General features: G+C 38.1%; 1 protein-coding gene across 15 annotated transcripts in view; it reads left to right on the forward strand.

The window, feature by feature from the left end:
• The window catches only part of CEP112 (centrosomal protein 112), a 537,631-nt gene that overhangs the window by 114,379 nt on the left and 397,392 nt on the right, over positions 1–25,860 (forward strand). For all 15 annotated transcript variants that reach the window (XM_050762401.1, XM_050762392.1, XM_050762393.1 and 12 more), the window contains one exon: positions 1,628–1,771. In XM_050762401.1, coding sequence (XP_050618358.1) covers positions 1,628–1,771 — 144 coding nt within the window. The remainder of the gene's footprint in view (positions 1–1,627; positions 1,772–25,860) is intronic.

Genomic DNA, 25,860 nt, shown 5'->3' on the forward strand with positions numbered 1-25,860 from the left:
GTTACTATCATGTCACTCAACAGCTGTGAAGGAGCACTGAGATTTGGGTGCAACGTACCAGCTACGTGACTCACTTTTGAACAACAGACCTAACACTGCTTTATGATGTTTATTTCAGCAAAACTAAAAATTAGATACATCAGGGATTTTGGGGACCACTTGCAAATAACCAAAACTGTGTATGTTAAACTTGCAAAATCCCGGAGTCTTCTATATGGCTATTGCTGAGCATCCTCATTCTTCCTATTCAGCTAGAAACTAGAAGAAGAGTTCTTGAGACCTTTACCAGTACAAATGTCATAATTATTGCCTGCATTCTGCCCTAGCTTCCATCTCTCACAGGTTTTCCCTGTCCTTCCAGTGTCTTCCTACTCAAGTAAGAGTCCGCACTGCCTGTATTGTGTCCTTTCTCTCTTCCCTATTTATAGGTAGTGAATCAAATATATCATTTGGGGCCAGGCACGGTGGCTCACACCTGTAATCCTAGCATTTTGGGAGGCTGAGGTGGGTGGATCACTTGAGGCTAGGAGTTCAAGACCAGGCTGACCAACCTGGTGAAACCCCGACTCTACTAAAAATATAAAAAAATTAGCCAGGTGTTGTGGTGGCTACCTTTGATCCCAGCTACTTGGGAGGCTGAGGCAGGAGAATCAAGTGAACCTGGAGGTGGAGGTTGCACTGAGCCAAGTTTGCACCACTGCACTCCAGCCTGGGTGACAGAGTGAGACTCCATCTCAAAACAAAAACAAAAACAAAAAGCCAAATATATCATTTGGACTGTTTGGACTCCTGGTCTCTTCACCTGTTGGGTAGGTGTGGGGTTGATGCAGGGAATGGAAGTTAGAATTGTACCCCCATTAAGATAAGTGAGGAAAGGCCCGTAAGGCTGGGAGCACAGATTTTCAACCCCTTTTGGAAGTTGTCCATTGAAGCTTGTCTGGACCTCCTGTATTTGCCTTTATTTTCCTTACCTTAGTTTGTGTAAAAATTTTAAAGCCTCATCCATTTAAACGGTGTATACATAATGATTTTTTAAAATAAGTAGACCTCTGTACATATAGTATACAATTCTGCTTAGTCACCCTACCCATACTCTGTTTGGTTGATAACTGTGATCTTTTTATCTGTTTTTGTATAGATTAGGGAATGACTAGAAGTAATTTCTTGTTTGAGGTGTGGGTAGGAGAGAAAGCAGTTTTTAACATTACTGTTGTACAAAATTCCATGCAAATAGGATGAATAATGGGGTCAGTGAGATAATATTCCTAATAAGTAACAATATTATAATGTTTCTATTTTCTCGTTTCAGACTAATACTAGTGTTGTTTACTTGTGTTATCTGCCTGGTTTATTTACCATTTCTACCTGAGGCAGATAATTCCTTTTAATATTGGTTAATCCATTAAAATTTTCAATTCAGGAAAGTAAAGGAAAAATTAAGTATTTCTTATCCTGCTTTTTATATGATATCTTTACCTTGAATGTTTATTGGTGGTTTTTAATATCTTTTGGTGTTCAGGTCATCATATATATAAATAGAGGAATATAGGAAACCATTTTTCCCCTGAATTACAAAATAGTCAATTCCATAGTAGTAAAAGAGTTAACTCTTGATTTCCTGATGTAGCTTCACAATGCTGTAGCAGAAATGGAACAGGAAAAGTTTGATCTTCAAAAGCGACACACTGAAAACATTCAAGAATTGCTTGAGGATACAAATGTGCGTCTGAATAAAATGGAGAGTGAATATATGGCGCAAACACAGTCCACAGTGAGTCTTTAAACCTGTTCTTGACATCTTATAACCTATCTTCTCAATTTCCATGTCCTCATGCTTCCCGGATGTGCACGGTGTAGAAAGGTGTTACGGAATCAAAAGAAAAACTTTACCTTCCTACTCCATACAGATTTATGTGTGTCCATGGACAGACCCTTGAAGTCTGTGAGGGATTTGACTCTAGAGTGTTTGATGCTGCTTTTTATGTGTTATTATTATTATTTTTTGTTTTGTTTTGTTTTTTGAGATGGAGTCTCGCCCTGTCACCCAGGCTGGAGTGCAACGGTGTGACCTCGGCTCACTGCAACCTCCGCCTCCTGGGTTCAAATGATCCTCCTGCCTCAGCCTCCTGAGTAGCTGGGATTACAAGTGCCTGCCACCATGCCCAGCTAGTTTTTATATTTTTAGTAGACACGGGGTTTCACCATGTTGGCCAGGCTGGTCTCGAACTCTTGACCTTGTGATCCACCCTCCTTGGCCTCCGGAAGTGCTGGGATTACAGGCGTGAGCCCCTGCACCTAGCCTTATTTATTATTTTTTTAACCCTCAGAAGCCTTTATAAATCTTTCCTCTTCTTCTTCTTTTTTTTTCCGTTGACTTTCAGTTCAGAGATAATCTCTTTTCTTTTTTTTTTCCTTTGAGACAGGGTCTTGCTCTGTTGCCCAGGCTAGAGTACAGTGGCTTAATCTTGGCTCACTGCAACCCTGCCTCCCAGGCTCAAGTGATTCTTGTGCCTAAGCCTCCCAAGTAGCTGGTACTACAGGTGCATGCCACAGCATCTGATTAATTTTTATACTTTTAGTAGAGACAGGGTTTTGCCATGTTGACCAGGCTGGTCTTGAACTCCTGGGCTCAAGCGATCTGCCCCCATTGGCCTCCCAAAGTGCTGGGATTACAGTCGTGAGCAACTACGCCTGGCCATTTCTTTTCTGTCTTTTTTTGTTTGTTTGTTTCATTTTTTTAAATAAAGACTTGATTGTTTTTCTGAAAATAATGCTCATGTGAAGGAAATCAAAGAGGGAGATTGGAGTAGTGTGACCACTCTGACCAGTGTTCTTAATAGATCATATTGACTCAGGAACCAGACATAGACGTCACATGGGTAAGCCCAAAATGTTCCTTACTGAAATAATTCAGAAGGAGGTCACCACAGTCAGGCTACACAGCAGAGAGACCCATGACACTGGTCAGGGTGAGATAGAGGATCCCCCAAAGAGACTGTTCATTGATTATATATGGCCGTGGAGTCTAGGTCTGAGGAAGTGACTGTCTTCAGCTCTTTAGGAACCTGCCTTACATCCTAAGATCCATAAGCCTGGAACAGTTCTGCTGGAAGGTTACTCTGCACGTGGATCAGAGCTCCTCATGTCCACGGCCAGTGCATCGCATCGGTCTTGTTACTGATACAAATCGTCCCCTACTTAACGATGGTTTGACTTACAATTTTTTGACTTTATGTTGGTGGAAAGGTAAGATGCATTTAGTAGAATACCAGATGCTCCTCAATTTACTATGGGCTTATGTCCCCAAATGGTTGCATGGGTACTTAAAGTGATGCATATTGCTTTCGCACTGTCATGAAGTCAAAGTCGTGTCAGTCATGCCATCGTAAGTTGGGGACCATCTATCGGTACATTCATTCTGTTCTTCACTTTCAATACAGTGTTCAGTAAATTACATGAAATACCCTATACTTCATTGTAAAATAGGCTTTCTGTTAGGTGATTCTGCCCATCTGTACGCTAATGCAAATGTTCTGTGCATATTTAAGATAGGCCAGGCTAAGCTATGATGTTTGGTAGTTTAGGTGTATTAAATGCATTTTAAAATTAGTGATATTTGGAACTTAATGATGGGTTTATTGGGACATAATCTCATTTTAAGTCAAGGAGCATCTGTATGTAATATGACCTTATAGAATGGTCCAGTGTTATATATCCCAGGTATGAGCTCTGTCTCATTTACCATTCATAACCTCCCCAGGCCAACCTGGCTTGGTCCAAGTACTTTCTTGAATTTAAAGCTGTGGAATTTGAACAAGAGTCATTACCCAGGCATATCACACATACATCTTAGAGTGTGTTACCTTGTACCCTTAGACAGGCACTAAGGCCTACCTCACATTGGAAAAGAAATGAGAAGTGGTATGCACGGTTGTGTGGAACCTGGACTTCAGGGTCAGACAGTTGTGGGTTCAAATCCCAAGTCCTTAATAGCTTGGGTGTCGTGTAAGCTCTTCAGATGTTAATGTTCTTATTTGTGGAACAGAATAACAGTAGTACAATATAATGTAAGTTGTTGGAAATATTATATTAATATACATAAATTAAGTTACACAATAATAAGCCCACAGATCATTGTTAGTATTATGTTCAAAAATGAAACATACAAGAATGACAATCAAGAGAGACATACAAATGAAAAAAGAAGGACTCAGTTTAAGAAGGTCCAAGCACTTTGGGAGGCTGAGGTGTTCAGATCGATTGAGCCCAGGAATTCAAGACCATCCAGAGTAACATGGCGAGACCATGTCTCTGGAAAAAAAAAAAAATTAGCTAGGCCCGGTGGGGTGTGCTTGTAGTCGCAGTTACTTGGGAGACTGAGGCAGGAGGATTACTTGAGCCCATTAGGTCAAGGTTGCAGTGAGGTGTGATTGTGCTACTGGATGCCAGCTTGGGCAGTGGATCCAAAAAAAGAAAAAATTAACACATTTGTTTGATGAAGAGGTGAAAATTTTTTGGTTCTCCATTCCCTTCCATGGAAATGATAGGAATAGGGTAAAGAAAAAGGCATAAGCCCTGATGGACAAAGACAGTGAGAGAGCAATGCAGTTTTTGGAGTTGGAAAGGCAATGGATTTGTTGAAATTCATCTAGCAGGCTCAAGAAAGCATAACCCTAAATCAGCAGTGAAGAAACCTGAGAAGCAAGGCTAATTACATCATGGGACCTCCAGGGGCTCCAGGCATCTCTGGAAGAGGAGTGATAAGTGGCCCTTCAACACATAAATTGTTAGAAGTCGTATTTAAGAAGCAGGTAGATGTTTAATTGGAGTGCTGGGTACAAGGATATTTATTATACTCTTCCTTGTAATTTTGTAGATATTTGAAATATCCCATAATACAACTTTTTAAAAATAATAAAATAACAAAAATATGACAAAATCTTTATATCTTCTCCCCCATTTTGTGAAGCATGAGATTGTCTCTTCTACAACGCCGCAGAAGACATTAGGTTATTTTCTGGAGAGAATACAACACTGTCTGGATTGGAAGACTTCAGGCACAGTTGAGGTTTTTACAACGGCAACTGGCCAAGTGTGGTGGACAGATCCCTGGGAGTCCTTGAGGCTCTAGAATCCCTTGAGTGTCCATATTGTAAAGCACCACCATCCTCTCCCCATTCCCCTACCCTAAAGAAAAAACAATAGAAAATTAAGTCACTAATGTGAGAAAAAATACTAAGTACCTTTAGATTTCTTTACCTTAATATCCATTGCCAGAAGAAATTGGCGCCACATCTATTAATAAAAAATAAACATTAGAAAAAAATGTGACCCCACTTGATTTTCAAGTATGAAGGAGATGAGCAGTTTTGAACATCATCTCTTTGATTTTTATATATGTAAATATCACTATAATGTCTCTAGTTAATGGACGTTTTGGCATTATTTTGAGCCCTTTAAATTTGAGTTTTTTAATTTAGTTCTGAGCAGTGTATTTACAATCATTATTTCTTTGAAAAGATCTCTCCCTTCTACCTCTTAGGTCTTATGCTATGTCTTCTATCTCTTTGTGTTTTCTTCCTATTCTTTGTTACTATGATAGTTTCTAATTCTGATCTTACTCTCATCAGTTAATTCTTTGGTAGAGTTACTCCTGCTTAAGGATCTATTGCTTTTTATTTCAGCGATTATTTTTTATACCTAGTATTTTCATTTCACTCTTTATTTATTTATTTATTGAGATGGAGTTTCACTCTGTCGCCCAGCTGTAGTGCAGTGGCACGGTCTCGGCTCACTGCAACTGCCACCTCCCAGGTTCAAGCAGTTCTCCTGCCTCAGCCTCCAGAGTAGTTGGGATTACAGCTGCGTGCCACCACGCGTGGCTGATTTTTGTTTTTTTAAGTAGAGATGGAGTTTTGCCATATTGGCCAGGCTGGTCTCAAACTCCTGACCTCAGGTAATCTGCCCACCTTGGCCTCCCAAAGTGTTGGGATTACAGGTGTGATCCACTGCGCCTGGCCTCATTTGACTCTTTATTGATTTAGCTTATTTAAAATTATTAGTTCATCTCTTCTCATAATTTATCTTTAGAATCATGGTGTGCTGTGTATTACGAATGGTAATGTAGATGATAATGTTATTATATATGTGCAAGTACTACTGACTTTCTTTCATAGTGTTTTTTTGCCGATATCTAGGTATTTTGGACTGTGAGCCCATGTCCCTTGGGTTTGTAAGTTATTCTTATGCATATTGGGGAAAACCTGGAAGACCAGGTCCTTGTGTTGGTCAATTAGAGTCTGTTCAAGTAGCAAGAATGGGGTGAACCTCAGGGAGAGATCTCCACAATAGCACATGACCACTGTTGAACTCTCCTTTGCAAATTCCCGTGTGCAATCAGCAAGCCTTGTAATCATAAGGGAGAGAAATACAGCTTTGGAGAGAGACAGTCTCCTAGATTGTAATACATCAGCTGATAGAATTTGGAGGGAGAGATGGTCTTTTGATGAAAGAAGTTCTTATTTTAACTTGTCAAATTTGTAAGTCTTTAATAATTAGTGCTTTTTTGGCTGGGCGCGGTGGCTCACACCGGTAATCCCAATATTTTGGGAGGCCTAGGTCAGGAGTTCGAGATCAGCCTGGCCAACATGGAGAAACCCCATCTCTACTAGAAATACAGAATTAGCCGGGCATGGTGATGCATGCCTGTAATCCCAGCTACTCGGGAGGCTGAGGCAGGAGAATCACCTGCATCCAGGAGACAGGGGTTACAGTGAGCCGAGATCGTGCCACTGCACTCCAGCCTGGGTAACAGAGTGAGACTCTGTCTCAAAAAAAAAAAAAAAAAATAGTGGTTTTTATGTCTTGTTAAACAATTCTGTCTCTATTGCAAGTGCAAGGTTACCTGTATATTCTATGAAAAACTTTAAAATTTTGCCTTTAACATTGAGGCCTTAATCCTTCTGGAGTTAGTTTTTGTGACTAACACAAGATGGAGATTTAATTTTGTTTTTTTCTATGTGGATAACTTTATTTTTTCAGCTTTACTTTAGAGTAATTCCTCCTTCCTTCATTGATCTGTCATACCTCCTCTTATATATTGAACTTCCATGTATGTGAACATTGGATAATTTCTCTGGCTCTGCAATGATTGTACTGTTATCACTATTATAGCTTCATAATTACTCTTGATGCCTGATAAGGAAGTCTTCCTTCTTTGTTCATTAGAAGGGTCTTGGCCACTCTGGGCCCTTTCCTTTTACAAATACAGTCAGCTGTTTGGCTCTGTGGGTTCCTCATTTGTGGTTCAACCAACCACACATAAAAATATTCAAAAAATTAAAAAAAAATAAAAATGATACAATAGAAATAATACAAATAAAAATACTGCATAACAGCTATTTATATAGCATTTACATTGTATTAGACATATTGTAGGTAATCTGCATATGATTTAAAATATACAGCAGGAGGTGTGTAGGGTATATGCAAGTACTATGTCATTTGACATAAGGGACTTGAGCATCTCTGGATTTTGGTATTGTGGTTCTGCAATTAGTTTCCCACAGATGGCAAGGGATGATTGTACGTTTAGAATCAATTTACCAAGTTAATAAAGAAAACAGAACTCTGGGGTCTTTAGGACATCTTTTGTAATATTTATTCCTGAGTCTCAAACTTTTGTTGTAGAAAGTTTTATATTTCTGCTGTATAAAAGACTCAAGAATAAATGTATGTTAGAAATTTCAACCCTTTACATGTATGTAGCAAATATTTTATAATTTATCATACACTGACTAGAACTTACAGAAAAATGTAAAATAATGGTGACAATAGTGGTTTTAAAATGAAAGTTTTTGTTATTGCAAAAGATGTACAAGCTCATTATTGAAACTTTAGAAAAGATGATGAAAAAGAAAAAGATTAATATCTACATAATAAAATTACTCTCTCATTGAAAATATATGTGAGTATGCATTCTTCTACATTTTCAAACCAAGGGTGGGTCTTTTAATTAAAAACAGGCTGGGTGCAGTGGCTGACGCCTGTAATCCCAGCACTTTGGGAAGCCAAGGTGGGCGGATCACTTGAGGTCAGGAGTTCCAGAGCGGCCTGGCCAACACGGTGAAACCCTGTCTCTACTCAAAATACAAAAATTAGCCAGGCATGGTGGCGTGTGCCTGTAATCCCAGCTACTCAGGAGGCTGAGGCAGGAGAATCATTTGAACCCGAGAGGCAGAGGTTGCAGTGAGCTGAGATCATGCCACTGCACTCCAGCCTGGGCAACAGAGTGAGACTCCATCTCAAAAAAAAAACAAAAAACAAAAAACAAAAACCCCCAAAAAATGAAAGTTGGCCAATTTGATAGATATGTTGATTTCCTAGGGCTGCTGTGGCAAATGACCACAAACCGAGTGGCTTAGAGCAACAGAAATTTATTGCCTCACAGTTTTGAAGGCCTGAAGTATGAAAGCAAGGCGCCAATAGGAACCTGCTTTTTTCGAAGGTTCTGGGAGAAGAAAATTCTTCTTGTCTCTTTGGAGCTTCTGGTGGCTGCAGGTGGTCCTCGGCATTTTCTGGCTTACAGCTGCAGCATGGCAGTCCTGCTCTGTCAACATTTGCATTTTCGTTGTGTATTTCTGTGTCTCGGTGTCTTCGCATGGCCTTCTCATAATGACAGAAGTTGTTGGATTTAGGGCCCACCCTAATCCAGTATGATCTAATTTTAACTTGTTTACATTTGCAAAGCCCCTATTTCCAACCAAATAAGGCCACACTCATAGGTACGGGGGATTGTCCTTCAACCTATCTTTTTGGAGGACACAAATCGGCTCACAACAATAGGTAAAAAATGTGATATAATTTTTGTTTTAATTATGTTATCACTTATAAATGAAAATATTGAAAATTAAATCATTGGATTTAAAAAGAAGAGCTTAATATGTGCATGCAAGATCCTTGTGAATGGTCATGTTTTCTATTTTGTTTAGGTTGCTCAGAGTCAAATTTGGGACCCATTTTTAGTAGCTAAACACACTAGTGTGGTGTATGCTTTCTTTGGGGACTATATTTTGAAAAACTTTTTGGCCAGGTGAGATGGCTCACACCTATAATCCCAGCACTTTGGGAGGCCGAGGTGGGCGGATCACAAGGTCAGGAGATCGAGACCATCCTGGCTAACATGGTGAAAACCCGTCTCTACTAAAAATACAAAAAGTTAGCTGGGTGTGGTGGCGGGCGCCTGTAGTCCCAGCTACTCGGGAGGCTGAGGCAGGAGGATGACGTGAACCTGGGAGGCGGAGCTTGCAGTGAGCTGAGATCACACCACTGCACTCCAGCCTGGGTGACAGAGTGAGACTCTGTCTAAAAAAAAAACCAAAAAAAGCCAAAAACAACTTTTTAACCTCTGGCTTAGAAGGCAGCTGGCTTCTCATATCTGTCTTTGCATTTATTCTGTTGTGATATCACGTGTCATGTAGCCTCTGGAAAACTCCATTGTACACTTGTGAGGAAATGATAGTGAAATAGGCAAGTTATGTCTTCATCTAATTATAGAAATAGTTGGGAAGCTCAGGAGCTTGTTGACCGTACTTTGAGAACTGCTGCTCTAAGCCATTGGCTTTCATTTCATTTTTGACCATGACTCCCAGTAAGGAATACATTTTATAAATTATGCCCAGGACATACACAAGTACACATATGAGCACACATCTGTCCGCATATCTATAACTCAAACAAAACTTTCATTTTTACTGTTGGCCATTTACTCTAACATATTCTGTTCTTTTCATTTTGTTTAATTTCATTTAAAAATTGCTGGGTTGTGATTTACAACTTGATTTCATATGGGTTGAGACCTATGATTTGAAAATCACTGCTTTAGGTATTATGTATTTAAGAGTTCAATTTCTGGATCCATAGTAAGCTTTTCAAAGTGGTTATACTAGTTTATGACACTGCTCAACAAGAGTAGGAATTGTCTTCACATCCTTGCCAACACTTGGACTTACCAAATTTTAAAATATTTTGGTCAGGCATGATGGCTCACTCCTGTAACCCCAATACTTTGGGAGGCTGAGGCAGGTGGATCACTTGAGCCCAGGAGTTTGAGACCAGCCTGGGCATCACAGCAAGACCCCATCTCTATAAAAAATACAAAAATTAGCTGGGCATGGTAGTGCACACTTGCAGTCCCAGCTACTTGTGGGGCCGAGGTGGGAGGATTGCTTGAGCCCAGGAAACCAAGACTGCAGTGAGCCATGATCACGTCACTGCACTCCAGCCTGGGTGACAGAGTGTAACCCTGTTTCAAAAAAAATTGTTTTTTGTTTCTAACTTGAAAAATGTATTATTTTAATTTCCATTTCCCTTTTTGCTCTTACGTTTCTTGACCTTTTAAAATTGCCAATTCATCCCCTTTGTCTGATTTTAAATTCAGTTATTCTTTTCCTTGATTTATAGGAACATTTTATATATTTAGGATACAAATAAATCGATTGTCAGATTCTTTTTCCTCATTCTTTTTTTATTGAATAGATATAACATGAAATTTACCAATTTAATAATTGCAAGTATATAGTTCGTTGGCATTAAGTATGTTTACATTGTGGTGCAACTGTCGCTACCATCCAGCTCCAAATTTTGTCTTCTTTCCTGTCTAATACTTTGTACCCAGTAAACAATAAACTCTCCATTTGCCCTCTTCATTCAGTTCCTCGCAACCACCTTTTTATTTCAGTCTCTTACGAATTTGACCATTCTAGGAAACTCATATAAGTGAAATTATGCAGTATTTGTCCTTCAGTGACTGGCGTATTTCACTTCACATAACGTCATTATGGTCCATTCATGTTGTGGCTTGTGTCAAAATTTCTTTTTAAAAGCTAAATAATATTCCGCTCTGTGCATGTACCACATGTGTGTCCATTCATTGGCAGATGGACACTTGAGTTGCTTCTACCTTTTGGCTGTTGTGAATAATGCTGCCGTGTACGTGGGTATAAGATAGCTCTTTGATATTTAAAGCCATGAACAAAAAACAAATTTAAATCTAAAATACGTTTTCATTATTTCAACATTCTAAATCTTCACAAAGTGACTATATTTAACAAAGATATTAAATAATATTACAACAGAAATATTTTTTTTTTCTTTGGAGACGGAGTCTTGCTCTGTCGCCCAGACTGGATGGAGTGCAGTGCCGCAATCTCGGCTCACTGCAAGCTCCGCCTCCCGGGTTCACACCATTCTCCTGCCTCAGCGTCCCGAGTAGCTGGGACTACAGGCGCCCGCCACCACACCCAGCTAATTTTTTGTATTTTTAGTAGAGAAGGAATTTCACCATGTTAGCCAAGATGGTCTTGATCTCCTGACCTCGTGATCCACCCACCTTGGCCTCCCAAAGTGCTGGGATTACAGGCATGAGCCACCATGCCTGGCCTGCAATGGAAATTTGTAAAATATATTGCTTTGATGTTTATCGCATAAGTATATTTTATTTATTAAATAATATTGAGAGACATATCATTCACAGTGGAATTTTTAATTTTTATAAGTTTGGGATAAAAAGAAAAGTCATGCTTTGGAGCCAAGAGGTACCTGTCAGAACCTTCGTTCTATTTTTAATGAAAGTTGAATTTTAAAAATTAGCATTCAGACCTTGTCATAGGTAATACTAGTAAATATAGAGAAAAATGGACGGAGTCTGTCAGCAGGATTGAATTTAAGAAACGTCAAAAGTAGACAGGTTTTGCTGAGCAGCTCCTGATTTAATAATTAAACAAGGTAGAGTTCAAGGCCTGGCTTAAGATGAAAGACGGGACTGTCAATGAGAATCAGTTTCTCTGTTTTGCTGTTCTTTCAGGCTTTTTTCTTTTTTGTTGAGTCTTGTGTTGTCTTATTGCCATTTATTGTAAGCAGACACTTGTATAGATTATGAGACTTACGCATTTTGGTATTGGCAGGGATTTTCGTATGAGAAACTCTTAGTGAAAATATGCAAACAATAGATTTTTAAAACAAATATTAAAACGTAATTATAAAAAGTATAGCTTCCTTGCTAGATGCTTGGGAAGATGAAGGCTGTAAAATGATAGGGCTCTATTGACATTAGGGTTTAGATAAACCAAAGGTCTGTGGGTGGCTTTATTGAGATTCTAGGCTTTCTTACTGGAGTTCTTAACATTTTTTGTACCATGGACCCTGCTGGGAATCTGGTAAATTCTATGTAGTCCTTCTCAGAATAGTATTTTAAAAATAAAAGTTTACAAAGAAAAATTGTATTGAGTTACAGTTGTTAAAATATTCATAAATCAAAACTACAGTAAAGTAATACATATGCTTCTAAATTAATGCAGTAAATATAAAAATCTAGCAGTAGGCCTGATAGTAATTTCTGATGAGGGTAAACAATATATAGTGATTGCTCAGTAGTGTAATGAACTATAAAAATATCCATGATTTCTATTTGTTCCAGGTATTGCTAATGCTACCTTTGTCTGATGACTACATTCACAATTGAAGGGAAATGTTAACTTTCAGTTAGGGTGGTGAAAATGAAAATGAACTTTAAAGAAAAATTCAAATTCAGCGACAGTCTGAATTCCATCCATGATCCTCTATGGTAGGTTAAGGTAGGTTAAGATCCTTTACTTTAAAGAGTGCCAAAAGCCTTAGACATCTGAAATATTTAACTATTGTTAGTAGTGACATATGATAATTCATGGAACTACTCATGGACGCACTGAGATAGCTAGAATTTGATTTTATAGTTTCTATCACCATTTCTTCTCCCAAGCTCTCAATGATTATAATGCAGAAAATCTCCAAATAACACAAATTCATCATGTTGAATAAAATGGCCATTTAAAAATAGACACTTTTTTTGAATAGTTTTAGATTTACAGAAAATTTAAGAAGATAGTACAGAGAATTCCCATATAACCTGCACTCAGTTTCTCCTGATGATAACATCTTACCTTATCTTGGTACTCTTTTCACAATAAATGAATCAATATTGATACACTATTAGCTAAAGTCTTTTGTTCATTCAGATTTTCTTCATTTTTACCTAATGTTCTGTTTCTTTTCCAGGATCTCATCTAGGATACCACATGAAATTTAGTTGTTATGGCTCCTTACTTTAATCTTGCTTGTGATAATTTCTCAGACTGTCCTTGTTTTTTATCACCATGACAGTTTTGAGGGATATTGATTGGTCAGGCATATTGTAAAATGCTCATCTAGTAGAAACTGTCTGATGGTTTCCTCATGATTAGACTGGGGTTATGGATTTAGGCAGGAAGATCTCAGAAGTAAAGTGCTGTTCTTATCACATCATATCACGAACACATATTATTATTATTATTTTATTTTATTTTGTTGAGACAGTCTCACTCTGTCACCCAGGCTAAAGTATAGTTACACTATCTCAGCTCACTACAACCTCTGCCTCCTGGGTTCAGGTGATTCTCCTGCTTCAGCCTCCCAAGTAGCTAGGATTACAGGTGTATGCCACCATGCCCAGCTAATTTTTGTAGTTTTTAGTAGAGACAGAGTTTTGCCATGTTGGCCAGGCTGGTCTTGAACTCCTGACCTCAGGTGATCTGCCTTCCTCCGCCTCCCAAAGTGCTGAGATTACAGGTGTGAACCACAATGCCCAGCCATGAATACATATTATTTACATGACATCATACCTATGCATATTAATTTTGATCATCTGGCTGACGTAGTGTTTATTAGGTTTCTCCAGTGTAAAGTTACTTCCCACCTTTTCATACTGTACTCATTGAAAGGAAGTTACCGTTTGGTACCCCATTTAAGAAGTAGGGAGTTTTACTCCCTTGTTTATCAATTTATTCTATTCTTTATTTATACTAGTATGAAAATGTGGATATCTATCTTATGCTTTGGGTTATAAGCCAATATTTCTTCATTTTGTTGCTCAAATTGTTCCAGCTTTGGCCATTGGGAGCTCTTTCATTTGGGTTCTGTGCTTCTTGGACATGGCCCCATGAGTACGGATTATATGGAGAAATGGTATTGGAAACCAATATCTATGTGCTAGGTATGCATGTTGTTGTTGGGGTATCATTTCTTTTGCACCCTCTCACCTGACAGACCAAGGAAATACTGACCTGTGTATACAGTATATACTAGCCTGTGTATACAGTAAGTCCTTATTTAATGTTATTGATAGGTTTTTGGAAACTGATTATAAGTGAAGTGACATATAATGAAACAAAATTTTTTTCTCATTATTATAATGAAATGATGTTATTTGAGGACCTGCTATATGCTGTTTTGCTTAAAGTTTTTTTTCTCCATAAATTAACATTTAAACACTGCTGTGTTTGCTACTTAGGTCAAACATACTGTTTTTCCTTGTTTGACAAAAGTTGTAATTTCCTACAATACTTATTTTGGTGATGGCTATATTTTTTGTTTTTCAATGTATATTCATTATATAATAATTCTAAAATCATTTTATCCTTGTTCTTTTAAATTTTGGGGACTAGTAATATAGGATTATAGTTTTAATGAAAATGACAATTATTTACTTTTTTTTTTTTTAGCAATCCATTTACTGTAAAAAGTGGTTCTTTCAATAAATTGGTCAATTGAATATTCATGTAGAAAAAAATGCATCTTGAACCTTCACATCATTTAATAAACCCATTTTAGGAACGTCCTAGAATTAAATGTGCAGATAAAATGGTAAAACTTATAGAGGAAATCTTAGAATATCTTCTTGGCCTGGACTAGTCAAAAATTTCTTAAAAGGGAAATTAAATGTTTACCTTAAAGAAAGATACTAATAAATTAGAATATATTAAAAGTAATACCTTTTGGTCACCAAAGGTATCATTAAGAAAGGGAAAAGAGGCTGACATGGTTGCCTATGCCTGTAATCCCAGCACTTTGGAAGGCCAAGGGAGGCAGATCACTTGAGACCAGGAGTTGGAGACCAGGAGTTTGAGACCAGCCTGGCCAACATGGCAAAACCCTGCATCTATTAAAAAGACAACAATTCGCCAAGTGTGGTTGGCGCATGCTCCCAGCTACTCGGGAGGCTGAGGCACGAGAATCTCTTGAACCAGTAGGTGGAGGCTGCAGTGAGCTGAGATTGCACCACTGTACTCTAGCCTGGGCAACAGAGCACAGCAAGACTATGTCTCAAAAAAAAAAAAAAAAAAAAAAAAAAAAAAAAAAAAAAAAAATAGAAAAAGAAAAAAAGAAAGGGAAAAGGCAATTCCGAATGGAAGAAGATATCTGCAATTGCTTTATTCAATAAAGGTCTTGCATTTTAAATATAGAAAAAAATCAACAAGGAGAACAGTTCAATAAAAAAGAGCAATGTATTTGAATAGGCAGCACACAAAAGAAGATATTCAGGTGATTAATAAACACTTAAAAAGGTGCTCAAATCATTAATAGTCAGGGAAATGTAAATCAATTCAGTATCTCTACATACCTATAAAAAGGGTTTATTAACAAAAACAAACAAGATCACAGTACGGAGTTTTGACAAAGATACAGAGTAGTTGGAAGTCTCATATGCTGCTGTAAGGAGTTCAAATTTTTGTAAAACTGGAAAGCTCTTTGGTAGTAACTACTGAGGCTTGACATAGGCATATCTTACGACAGCAATTTCACTGCAACATGTATAACCAAGAGAAATCTGTGCATGTATGCATCATAAAACATGTATGAGAGTTTTCATAGCCACATTATTTTTAATAGTCAAAAACTGAAGACAACTCATCAATAGAATGGATAAATTATTTTAGCATGGCTATATATAGTATTGAAAAAAATTAAACTACTCTTACATTCCACAACATGGATGAATCCCATAGGCATATAATATGCATGAAGAAACCTGACCCAAAAGAGTTACATACTCTGTGATTCCATTTATACAAAGTTTGAGAAAAGACAAAATTTATTTGTACTGATGGAGGTCAAAAGAGTGGTTAACTCCGGGTGGAGGGTAACTAATAAGCCTTTAGAGAGGCTGGCAATGTTCACATCTTCTAGTGGCTTGTGAGTTTACAGTTTGTAAAAATGTTATCAGAATTTATTTTTAAGATTTATGATTTATAACTTCATAAATCATAAATGTATATATCTTTAAGACTTAACCACCTTTTGTCATAAATCATAAACTCTATCTTTAAGACTTACGCAGTCTTGCTCTGTTGGCCAGGCTGGAGTGCAGTGGCACACAAACTTCTTATGAAAATAGTCCTATTTTCGTGGATAAATTATTATTCTTATGAAAATAGGACATATTTTCATAAGAATTTTGTGAAATAAGATAAAATTAGTTGCTCTTTTTGCCATACGAGTTTGCCATAGGAGAACTGTGGATACTAAGTAGTTGCCTAATACTAACACTTTTTAATTTTTAACTCCTACAAGGTTTCAAATTAAGTTTGTGTGTAAAACTCCAACATTTATATCTCCAGTACTGATTTCTTATATCAATAGATGTTGTACAATGAAAACACCATGGAATATTTTACATTTTCTAAGACTTATAGAAAATCATATCTATGATAATTAATACCAAAATAATACCCTTTCCTAAATTTCCCCTTGTCAGTTGGCATCATCATCATTCTGTTGGCACATTAAATTTTGAATCTGGAAGATTTATGTTTTTCCCCACTTTTCATCTCCTTTGTTTAGTATGTTACAGAATCATCCATTTTACTTCTCTGAAAATTTTCTTGGATCTGCTCTCTTCCCTTCTGTTTCCACAGATACCAATTGAGTCCTGGCCATTGTTGCCTCATTCCTGACTCTTCCAGTAACCTGCCGGTTACTCTCCCTGTCTCCTCTTACTCCATAGCCAACAAATGCATTTTTTTCTCATTTTCCCATGATTAAGAACCTGAGTTCCTAATATCATGCCTATTATTATTAATGCTTATAAGTTACATCAATTCACGAAGTCCAACCTAGTTTTCCAAGTGCTACCTTTGAGTTCCCAATGTGGGAAGATATCCTGTTCATACCAGGTAATCTGTTCATCATTTTCTGTACAGTAACTTATTTCTTCCTGGATTCTGTTGTCATATACCACTGAATTCTGCTTCTGCACTGTCTGTTACAGTGGCAAAACATAGTTCTATGTCAGCATTCTTTTTCTTGAATAATTTTTTACTCCATTTTAAGAACTCCACTATTTTGCATCCTCTCAGCTCTTTTATTCTGTTTAAAAAATTAATTTGGCAAATGTTGTTGTTTTTAAGATACTTTATATATGCCTTTAGGCTTTCCCTTGACGTTATAGGTTCAAAATTTAGGTACTTTGTGTGTAGAATTGTGTGCAAAACATTAGTGTTCAGAAAATGCTTTAAAAATCAAAAATAAAATGAATAAGTGACATCACATAGTTTGCTTCTTCAGTCAGAAACTTGGCATCAGTATATACAGAAGTATTTGTTTGACAAATATAGATCTTAATGCCGAGGCCACTTTTTCATTTCATATAATACTTATCTGCATGTGAGAAAACATGCCAGCTTCTAACAACAGTTATGTCTTGGCAGGTGTTCAGTGTTTGAATAAATCGTATCAGAATCTTCTTTTTTCTTTTTCTTTTTTTTTTGAGACAGAGTCTCGCTCTGTCGCCAGGCTGGAGTACAGTGGCGCGATCTCGGCTCACTGCAACCTTCGACTTCCTGTTGTATCTGGTACAGCCAGCCCCAGGACTTCCTAATCTTATGTCAGCCTTCACAGACAGTACCAACTAGATTGGTTTTGTTTATCTGGTGGGCCTCAGATATATGATAATCATATGTATGTATATACTTAAAATCTATATTATACATAGCATTCTTTGAGTTGTTTTCTGAAGAATTCTCAGGAGAAGTAGTCTTTTGACAAACTGGTAAAGTTTGGCCTCAGGTATGTTGTAAAATTCATTTTAAAAAGTAGTATGAGCCTGGTGGAATATGGTGAGTAGTGTGCTGAAGGGACTGGTTCTGGGCCCTGTTCTTTTCATTTCTATTACTGATGAAGTAATTGGGAATATACTTTTCATACTTTTATGGTACTAGAGTAAGACTTGTTACGAAAAGACAAACATAATCTTGTAGTATTAGAAAAATCATCCTGTGGAAGTCATGAAAAAAATTCAGAATGGGCAGTTTAATTTGTTGAAACGGGGAAAAGACGGCATAAATACTGGAGAGAAAGATGATTTAATCATTACTTAGCATTATAGTTAGAATTATTCAATGTACTTTGAAATGCAAAAGCCAGAAGATAATCACATAATGCCCCAGTGACATTAGCATGGCCAGCATGGGAGAGCATAAGAGCCCCAGTGACAGGACAGCATGGCCAGGGAGAGGAGAGAGAGAGAGAGAGAGGACAGGGAGAGGGGAGAGAGAGAGAGAGGACAGGGAGAGGAGAGAGAGAGAGAGAGAGAGAGAGAGAGGACAGGGAGAGGAGAGAGAGAGGAGAGAGGACAGGGAGAGGAGAGAGAGAGGAGAGAGGACAGGGAGAGGAGAGAGAGAGGAGAGAGAGGACAGGGAGAGGAGAGAGAGAGAGAGAGGAGGAGAGAGAGAGAGAGAGAGAGAGAGAGAGAGAGAGGACAGGGAGAGAGAGAGAGAGGACAGGAGAGAGAGACAGGAGAGAGGAGGGAGAGAGAGAGAGGAGAGAGGACAGGGAGAGGAGAGAGAGAGGAGAGAGGACAGGGAGAGGAGAGAGAGAGAGAGAGGAGGGAGAGGAGAGAGAGAGGAGAGGACAGGGAGAGGAGAGAGAGGACAGGAGAGAGAGAGAGGAGAGAGGACAGGGAGAGGAGAGAGAGAGGAGAGAGGACAGGGAGAGGAGAGAGAGAGAGAGAGAGAGAGGGAGAGAGGACAGGGAGAGGAGAGAGAGGAGAGAGGGAGAGGAGAGAGGAGGAGAGGAGAGAGAGAGGAGAGGACAGGGAGAGAGGAGAGAGAGAGGAGAGAGGAGGGAGAGGAGAGAGAGGAGAGAGGAGGGAGAGGAGAGAGAGAGGAGAGAGGACAGGGAGAGAGAGAGAGAGAGGAGAGAGAGGGAGAGGAGAGAGAGAGGAGAGAGGACAGGGAGAGGAGAGAGAGAGAGGAGAGAGGAGAGAGGACAGGGAGAGAGAGAGAGGAGAGAGGAGGAGAGGAGAGAGAGGAGAGAGGACAGGGAGAGAGAGAGACAGGGAGAGGAGAGAGGAGAGGAGAGGAGAGAGAGAGGAGAGAGGACAGAGAGAGAGAGAGAGACAGGGAGAGGAGAGAGAGAGGAGAGAGGACAGGGAGAGGAGAGAGAGAGGAGAGAGGACAGGGAGAGGAGAGAGAGAGGAGAGAGGACAGGGAGAGGAGAGAGAGAGGAGAGAGGACAGGGAGAGGAGAGAGGAGAGAGGACAGGGAGAGGAGAGAGAGAGGAGAGAGGACAGGGAGAGGAGAGAGAGGTGGTCACGGGAAGAAGGAGAGATGGAGAGTGGATGGATATTGAAATTTTATTTTCAGAGCATTCTGGTTGTATATTTTAAAATTTATTTCTTAAAAGTTATTATATTTTAAACCTGATAACTCTTGACTTTATTAATCTAAACTAACTAAAGTATACATTTAAGAAATCATTGGATAATGAGGCACCTTTATTTCAACACATATTTAGGAAACATTTTATGGTAACAGATTATTTCTACTGGTCTGTTCCTTTAGCAAATAGATTATAATATCCCATTTTTGAGTCTCATTTCTCCTGGAATGAGCATTTTAATAAAGGGGCTTAGAAATAAATAGAATTTCACTAGTCAGCCCTTTATTGTAATAAATTGTTCAAGGTAGAAAACACTACAGCCTTCCAATTATACAATTAAAAAATATCTTGGGACTGGTAATAATAGCGGTAATAATGTGGGAGGTTAAGAAAGAGACCTCAAGTATTGCAGTGTTGCACTTTAGCTTTTCTTTGTGTACCTTATGTTTTGAAATGATATGTGTAAACCCAAGGTATTTTTGCAAATTTATTTTATGTTAATTCTATGAGCAGAATATCAAAGTCCTAGAGAAGATGTAATGCAATGGAATAGGTTTTGATTCAAGGAGATCTTGGATCAAATTATTTGCTGCTGCTTACCAGTTTACCAGTAGGGCAAGCGTGGCCACATTAATCAATTTTGCTAAGTCCTATTTTTTTCATATTTAAAATGATGTTAATGATAACTACCTCATAGTTTTTGCAGGGAAGAGAAAATGGCCTAAAGCTGGTAAAACACTTAGCACAGTGCATGACCTATAGTGAGGGTTCAGTGGTGGTTGCTGTCATTATATTCTTCATCATCAAAATATGTTGGTGGTCCATGAAGCCTTGGTTATTCAATTGGGCAAGAATTTTACATGTATGCACATTTAATGTGGTGTTAAGTTTTAGCCATTGTTTTCTCCTTTTATGGTGGTAAAAAACACACAGCGTGAGATCTACCCGCTTAACACATTTTTAAGGTTACAATGCAGTATTAGTAACTGTAGGCATGATATTGTATGGCATATCTCTAGAACTTTTTTTATCTTGAGTGACAAAAGCTCTGTACCCTTTGAGTAGCAACTTCCCATTTTCCATTCCGTCTAGCCCCTGGCAATCACCATTCTACTTTTTTATATGGGTTTGACTATTTCAGATATTTCCTGTAACTGGAATCATGCAGTATTTGTCCCTTTGTGACTACCTTATTTAATGCAGCGTAATGTCCTCAAGGTTCATCCAAGTTGTAACATAAAACAGGCTTTCCCATTTTAATGGCTGAATAATATTCCATTGCATGTATATACCACATTTTCTTTAGCTATGCATTCATTCATGGACATTTACTTTGTTCAGGCTGCCCAGTGTGGATGTGTGTTTGGAGGCTGACTTTCCCTCGTCACACTTCAGGAGCTCACAGTTTTTCGGCTGTCTTGTGTTGTTTGCAGTGGCAAGCTGTTTTATTCAAAGGGTCTGTGAATTCTTTTGGTTTTCCTGGTATGTTTCTGTGTTGGTTCTTGGAGAAAAAGTTCACAATGTGAGTCTCTAGATGCTGTTCTGTCTGTCTAAGAGAGAGCTACATGTTAATCCTATCTCCTATTCACCATTTTCTCTGGTTAATGCTATGCGGTTTATACATCTTGGCTATAGTGAATAATTTTGCACGGGAGTACAAATATTTCTTTGACTGACTTCAGTTCTTTTGGATAAATAAGCAGAAGTGTGATTGCCAGATCATTTAATAGTTCTAGTTTTAAATATTTGAGGAACCTCCATACTGTTTTCCATAATGGTTATACCATTTTTCAATCTCACTGACAGTGCACAAAGGTACCAGCTTCTCCACATCTTCACCAACAGTTGTTGTTTTCTGTTGGAACCTGCAGGTTTGTCAACAGGTGGAGACAAATAAGGATGGGCAAGTAGCATAGTCACAGAGGTACTCACTTGTCGGTACTTACAATACATGCATATCCTCAAAAAGTCTGGCCAGTAGTGCAAACCACAGCATTTAATAGGGCAATAAACACGAATCACGTCCTCTCATAGTTCTGCTCCTTGTGAATAGGTACAGTCCACGGGTTACCTATTTTAGTCACAAATCTCTTCCTTTCAGATCTGGTAATTTTTTTCATCATTTTAATAATTCCTTAATTAAAATTTCTAGTTAAGGCTGGGCATGGTGGCACATGCTTATAATCCTAGCACTTTGGGAGGCCTAGGTGGGCAGATCACTTGAGGTAAGGAGTTCAAGATCAGCCTAGCCAACGTGGCGAAACCCCATCTCTACTAAAAAAAAAAAAAAAAAAATTTCAAGTTCACTTAATCACTGTTACTTTGTTCAGTGATGTACAGATAGCTGAGGTCACAATATTGCTTCAATGTCTATCATTTTCTTATCTGATTTGTTGGATATCTTTCTCTTTCATCTCTTTTTTTCTTTCTCTCATAAAAATAGTTTTATGCTTTTATCTGAGCATTTTTTCTCTCATCTCCACTGTATTTAATTATTCACATTGTAGAAAGAGGGCTGTCTGGTTTTTCTGGCTGACAGAAACCTTTTTTCTTTAGGCAAAGTCTGTGGATTTATTTATTTGTGTAATTCATCCCCCTTTGCCTTGGTTTATTTCTTTAGCAATTTGATATTTTCTAAAATTTTATGTTGTTCACATTTATTTTGGATTCATATAAAGAAAAAAGAAATAGATTTCCAGAAATTATTTTAAATATAGAAGGGAATATCTTTACCTTTATGTTGAATTTCTTGTATTTTATCTCTATTTTTTATAAAATATGCGAAAAACATTTTGACATATTCTATATTGGATAGATTTTTGTTATTTCCTCATTGTAACCCAGTTATAACCATATAAAATGCTAATATTTTCTGTAATATGGCCAGAAACCACTCCAGTTTTGAATATGGAAGGGACATTTTGGCATTTTAGCAATTATCCTGTTTTTATTTTTTAAGAATACAATAGTGCCTTGGTATATGCAGGTGATTGGTTCCAGGACCCCTGTGTATACCAAAATTGGCACATATTCAAGTCTTGCAATCGGCATTGTGGAGTCTGGATACAGGAAAAGCGGACCCTTCATGTAAGTGGGTTTCACATCCTGTGAATATTGTATTTTTGATCACCATTTAGTTGACGAAATAATATGTGTATAAGTGGAACCACACAGTTCAAACCTGTGTTGTTCAAGGTCAGCTGTTTTGATAATTGGCAAATGTTTATTGGATACCTACTACAAGCTAAGCAGTGTGCTAGAAAGAAACAGCAGATCTAGTGCAAATAAAGCAATGTCTTGGCTGTCTTGAGCTTATACTTTATTGTGGAAAACAAATAACAAAGAAAGAAAAAGCAGAAGAAAGGGTAAGAGGTCGGAGAAATATAGGCAGTAGAGATCTGGTTATTTAGGTAAAGTGGCTATGGAAAGATTCCTTCACAAGATGACATTTAGGTGGAGAACTGAAAGAAGTGAGAAAGTGAGCTATGCAGGCCCGTGGAGGAAGATGCTTTAGGCAGAAAGAACAGTAAATGAAAAGGCTTTGAGGCTAGCTTGATGACTTTGAGAAACAGCATGGAGGCCCGTATGGCTGGAGTATAGTAAATGAGAGGGAGGGAGGTAGGAGATGAAATCAGAGGCCATGATAGTCACTTCTTATTCTGAGTGATAAGAGAAGCCATTGGAGGGTTTTGCAAAAGAGTGACATGTCTGATTAATGCTTTAAAAGGATAATTTCCTTGAAGTTTAATAATTTTACCTATGTCTTGGCATTCTTCATTCTGTGTGACTTTTACAGTTTACCCTTTCTATTTGTATATTATTTTCATGTATAGTTTTCTTGTAGTATATCATTTAGTACGTTTTCTTTTTCTACCATTTCTGTTCTTTAGGTACACCAACTAGGTAAATGCTGGATCTCCATTTTGTTTTTTTCTATGTTGGTTGTTTGCTCTTATAATTTTTACTTGCTCATAATGTCATTTCTTTCCCTTAATCTCATCCATAGATTGCTTTGTGCAAAAATGGTTTGCGTAGTTTTTTCATTCAGCATAATCTTTCTTGCTTCTTTTTCGTGCCAGATTATGTTGAAAGAAGCTACAGTTAGAACGTGTACATCTGTTATTATTGAACCAGTTGTGTTATTTGCATGCCACTTAGTTTGTATAAGTGTTTTCTGATGACATTTTCTAGGATTTCCAGCCATGAGACTTCTTCCTCTGGACTATTCCTGTAATTATATTTGTTCTTCACTCAATTTTGTGGGATGTCTCATATATTTTGAGTCAGGAGAACACATGCCTTATATGTTTTACAATTTCAATATATGGGGCACCTGCATGTCTATTTCTATTTTCTGGGTTTTCCTCTGATTTTATTTCTTGGTATGCCTGTTATTTTGTGATTATTTGCCAAACATTATGCACAGAAATATTAAAGGCTCTGGATGCTGTTATCTTCTTCCAGAGAGGCTCTTCTGTCTCTTCTGAGAGGCAGCTGGTGTAGAGACAGATCACTGGATCCATTCAGGGACTGAATTGACTCAAGGCTGAGTTGCAGTCTTTGTAATCTTTGGTATGCTTTTGACTAACTTTTGCTCCCAGTGGTAGTCCTCAACACAGGTCTCAACTGAAAGCCTGTGATATTAATAATACTAGGAGCTCTTCTCCTTGGACAATCTATTTTACTTCTAAGTACAGTGATACTGCAGAAAACTCTAGTGTGCTTTTCTGAGTTTTTTTTTTTTTTTTTTTTTTTTTTTTTTTTTTCCACTTGGTTTCTTGGCTTCCTGCCCTGTAAATGCTAAGAATTTGACAAATTCGGCCAGGCGCAGTGGCTCATGCCTGTAGTGCCAGCACTTTGGGAGGCCAAGGTGGGCAGATCATTTGAGGTCAGTAGTTCAAAACCAGCCTGGCCAACATGGTGAAACCCTACCTCTACTAAAAATACGAAAATTAGCCAAGTGTGGTGGTGTGCACCTGTAATTCCAACTCCTCAGGTGGCTGAGGCAGGAGAATCACTTGAACCTGGGAGGTGGAGGTTGCAGTGAGCCGAGATCCAGCCTGGACAGAGCATGACTCTGTCTCCAAAAAGAAAAAGACAAAGAAAAAGAAAAAGAATTTGACAAATTCTCTTGAGGAGTAAACTGCTGGTGTGGTGCCCACTTCTCTGTGCATTGCTTTTCTGAGAGACCTTAGTTCCTCAAGTCCTGACTGCCTCGGCCACCATCTGCCCTTGTTTCCTTGCCCCATCCTCATCTTCTACCATTGGAAAATACTTCTAGTGTAAAAGCACCTCACAGGATGATGCCTCATCTCTATGAGGTTTCCAAGCTGCCTTAGAAGTTCTCAAGTGCTTTCATACTAATTAAATCTTTCACTGGCCATGGTGGCACCTGCCTGTAATCCTAGCACTTTGGGAGACCAAAATCGCGTGAAGCCAGGGTTTGAGACCAGCCTGGCCAACATAGCAAGACCCCATCACTACCAAAAAAGATACAAAAATTAGACAGGTGTGGTGGCATGTACCTGTAGTCCCAGCTGCTCAGGAGGCTGAGGTCACCTGAGCCTGGGAGGTTGAGGCAGTAGTGAGCCAAGATCACACTATTGTATACCAGTCTGGGTGACAGAATGAGACCCTGTCTCAAAAAAAGAAAAGTCTGTCTGGGTTTTTCAGTTGTTACTATTGTTACTATTGAAAGTATGATCCGCTGCAAGCTACTCTTTTATAGCCAACTTACAACTTATTACAAACCCTGTAATATCCTCTTACAGGGTTTATTAGGATGGAATTTGCATTTCTATTTCTAGTTCATCTTGTCTGTTTTTGGTTTCTAAGAGAAGAAGGAATACAAATCATCTTTATTCCGCCATCTAAAACTGGAAAGCAAAGTATGTGTTCTTTATCTAAAGCAGAGGGATAATGAAGAGACAAAGTGAAAAAGATGCATGAAGAAGAAATCGGAACTTCTGATGTTTGTCAGTTTGGAATTGTATGCGTTTAAAGAATTTAATCTATAAACGACGCTTTTAAGTTAGATAAGTCATTTCCCTAGATTGGAAGCTGTTACACCAAAATTTAACTTGTATACCTATTTGGTTTTGTAATGAAGAAAGGATGAAATGAAGAAAGGATGTCAGGGTTGTAATATTATTTAATGCTGAAACTGCATCTTTAAAATGGTTGTCTTAGAACAAGTGTAACACAATAATTGAGTGCAACATCATACTAACCTGTCGCTATTACTCAAAACTTATTAGAAGTTTAATTTTAAAACTGAAAATTAATTGTCCCTTCATCTAATGCTTGCTTACCCTAATTTTAGATAAAGTATCTAAAAGATGATAAATACCT

This window comes from Macaca thibetana, chromosome 16 (assembly GCF_024542745.1).
Source record: "Macaca thibetana thibetana isolate TM-01 chromosome 16, ASM2454274v1, whole genome shotgun sequence".
Lineage (NCBI taxonomy): Eukaryota > Metazoa > Chordata > Mammalia > Primates > Cercopithecidae > Macaca > Macaca thibetana.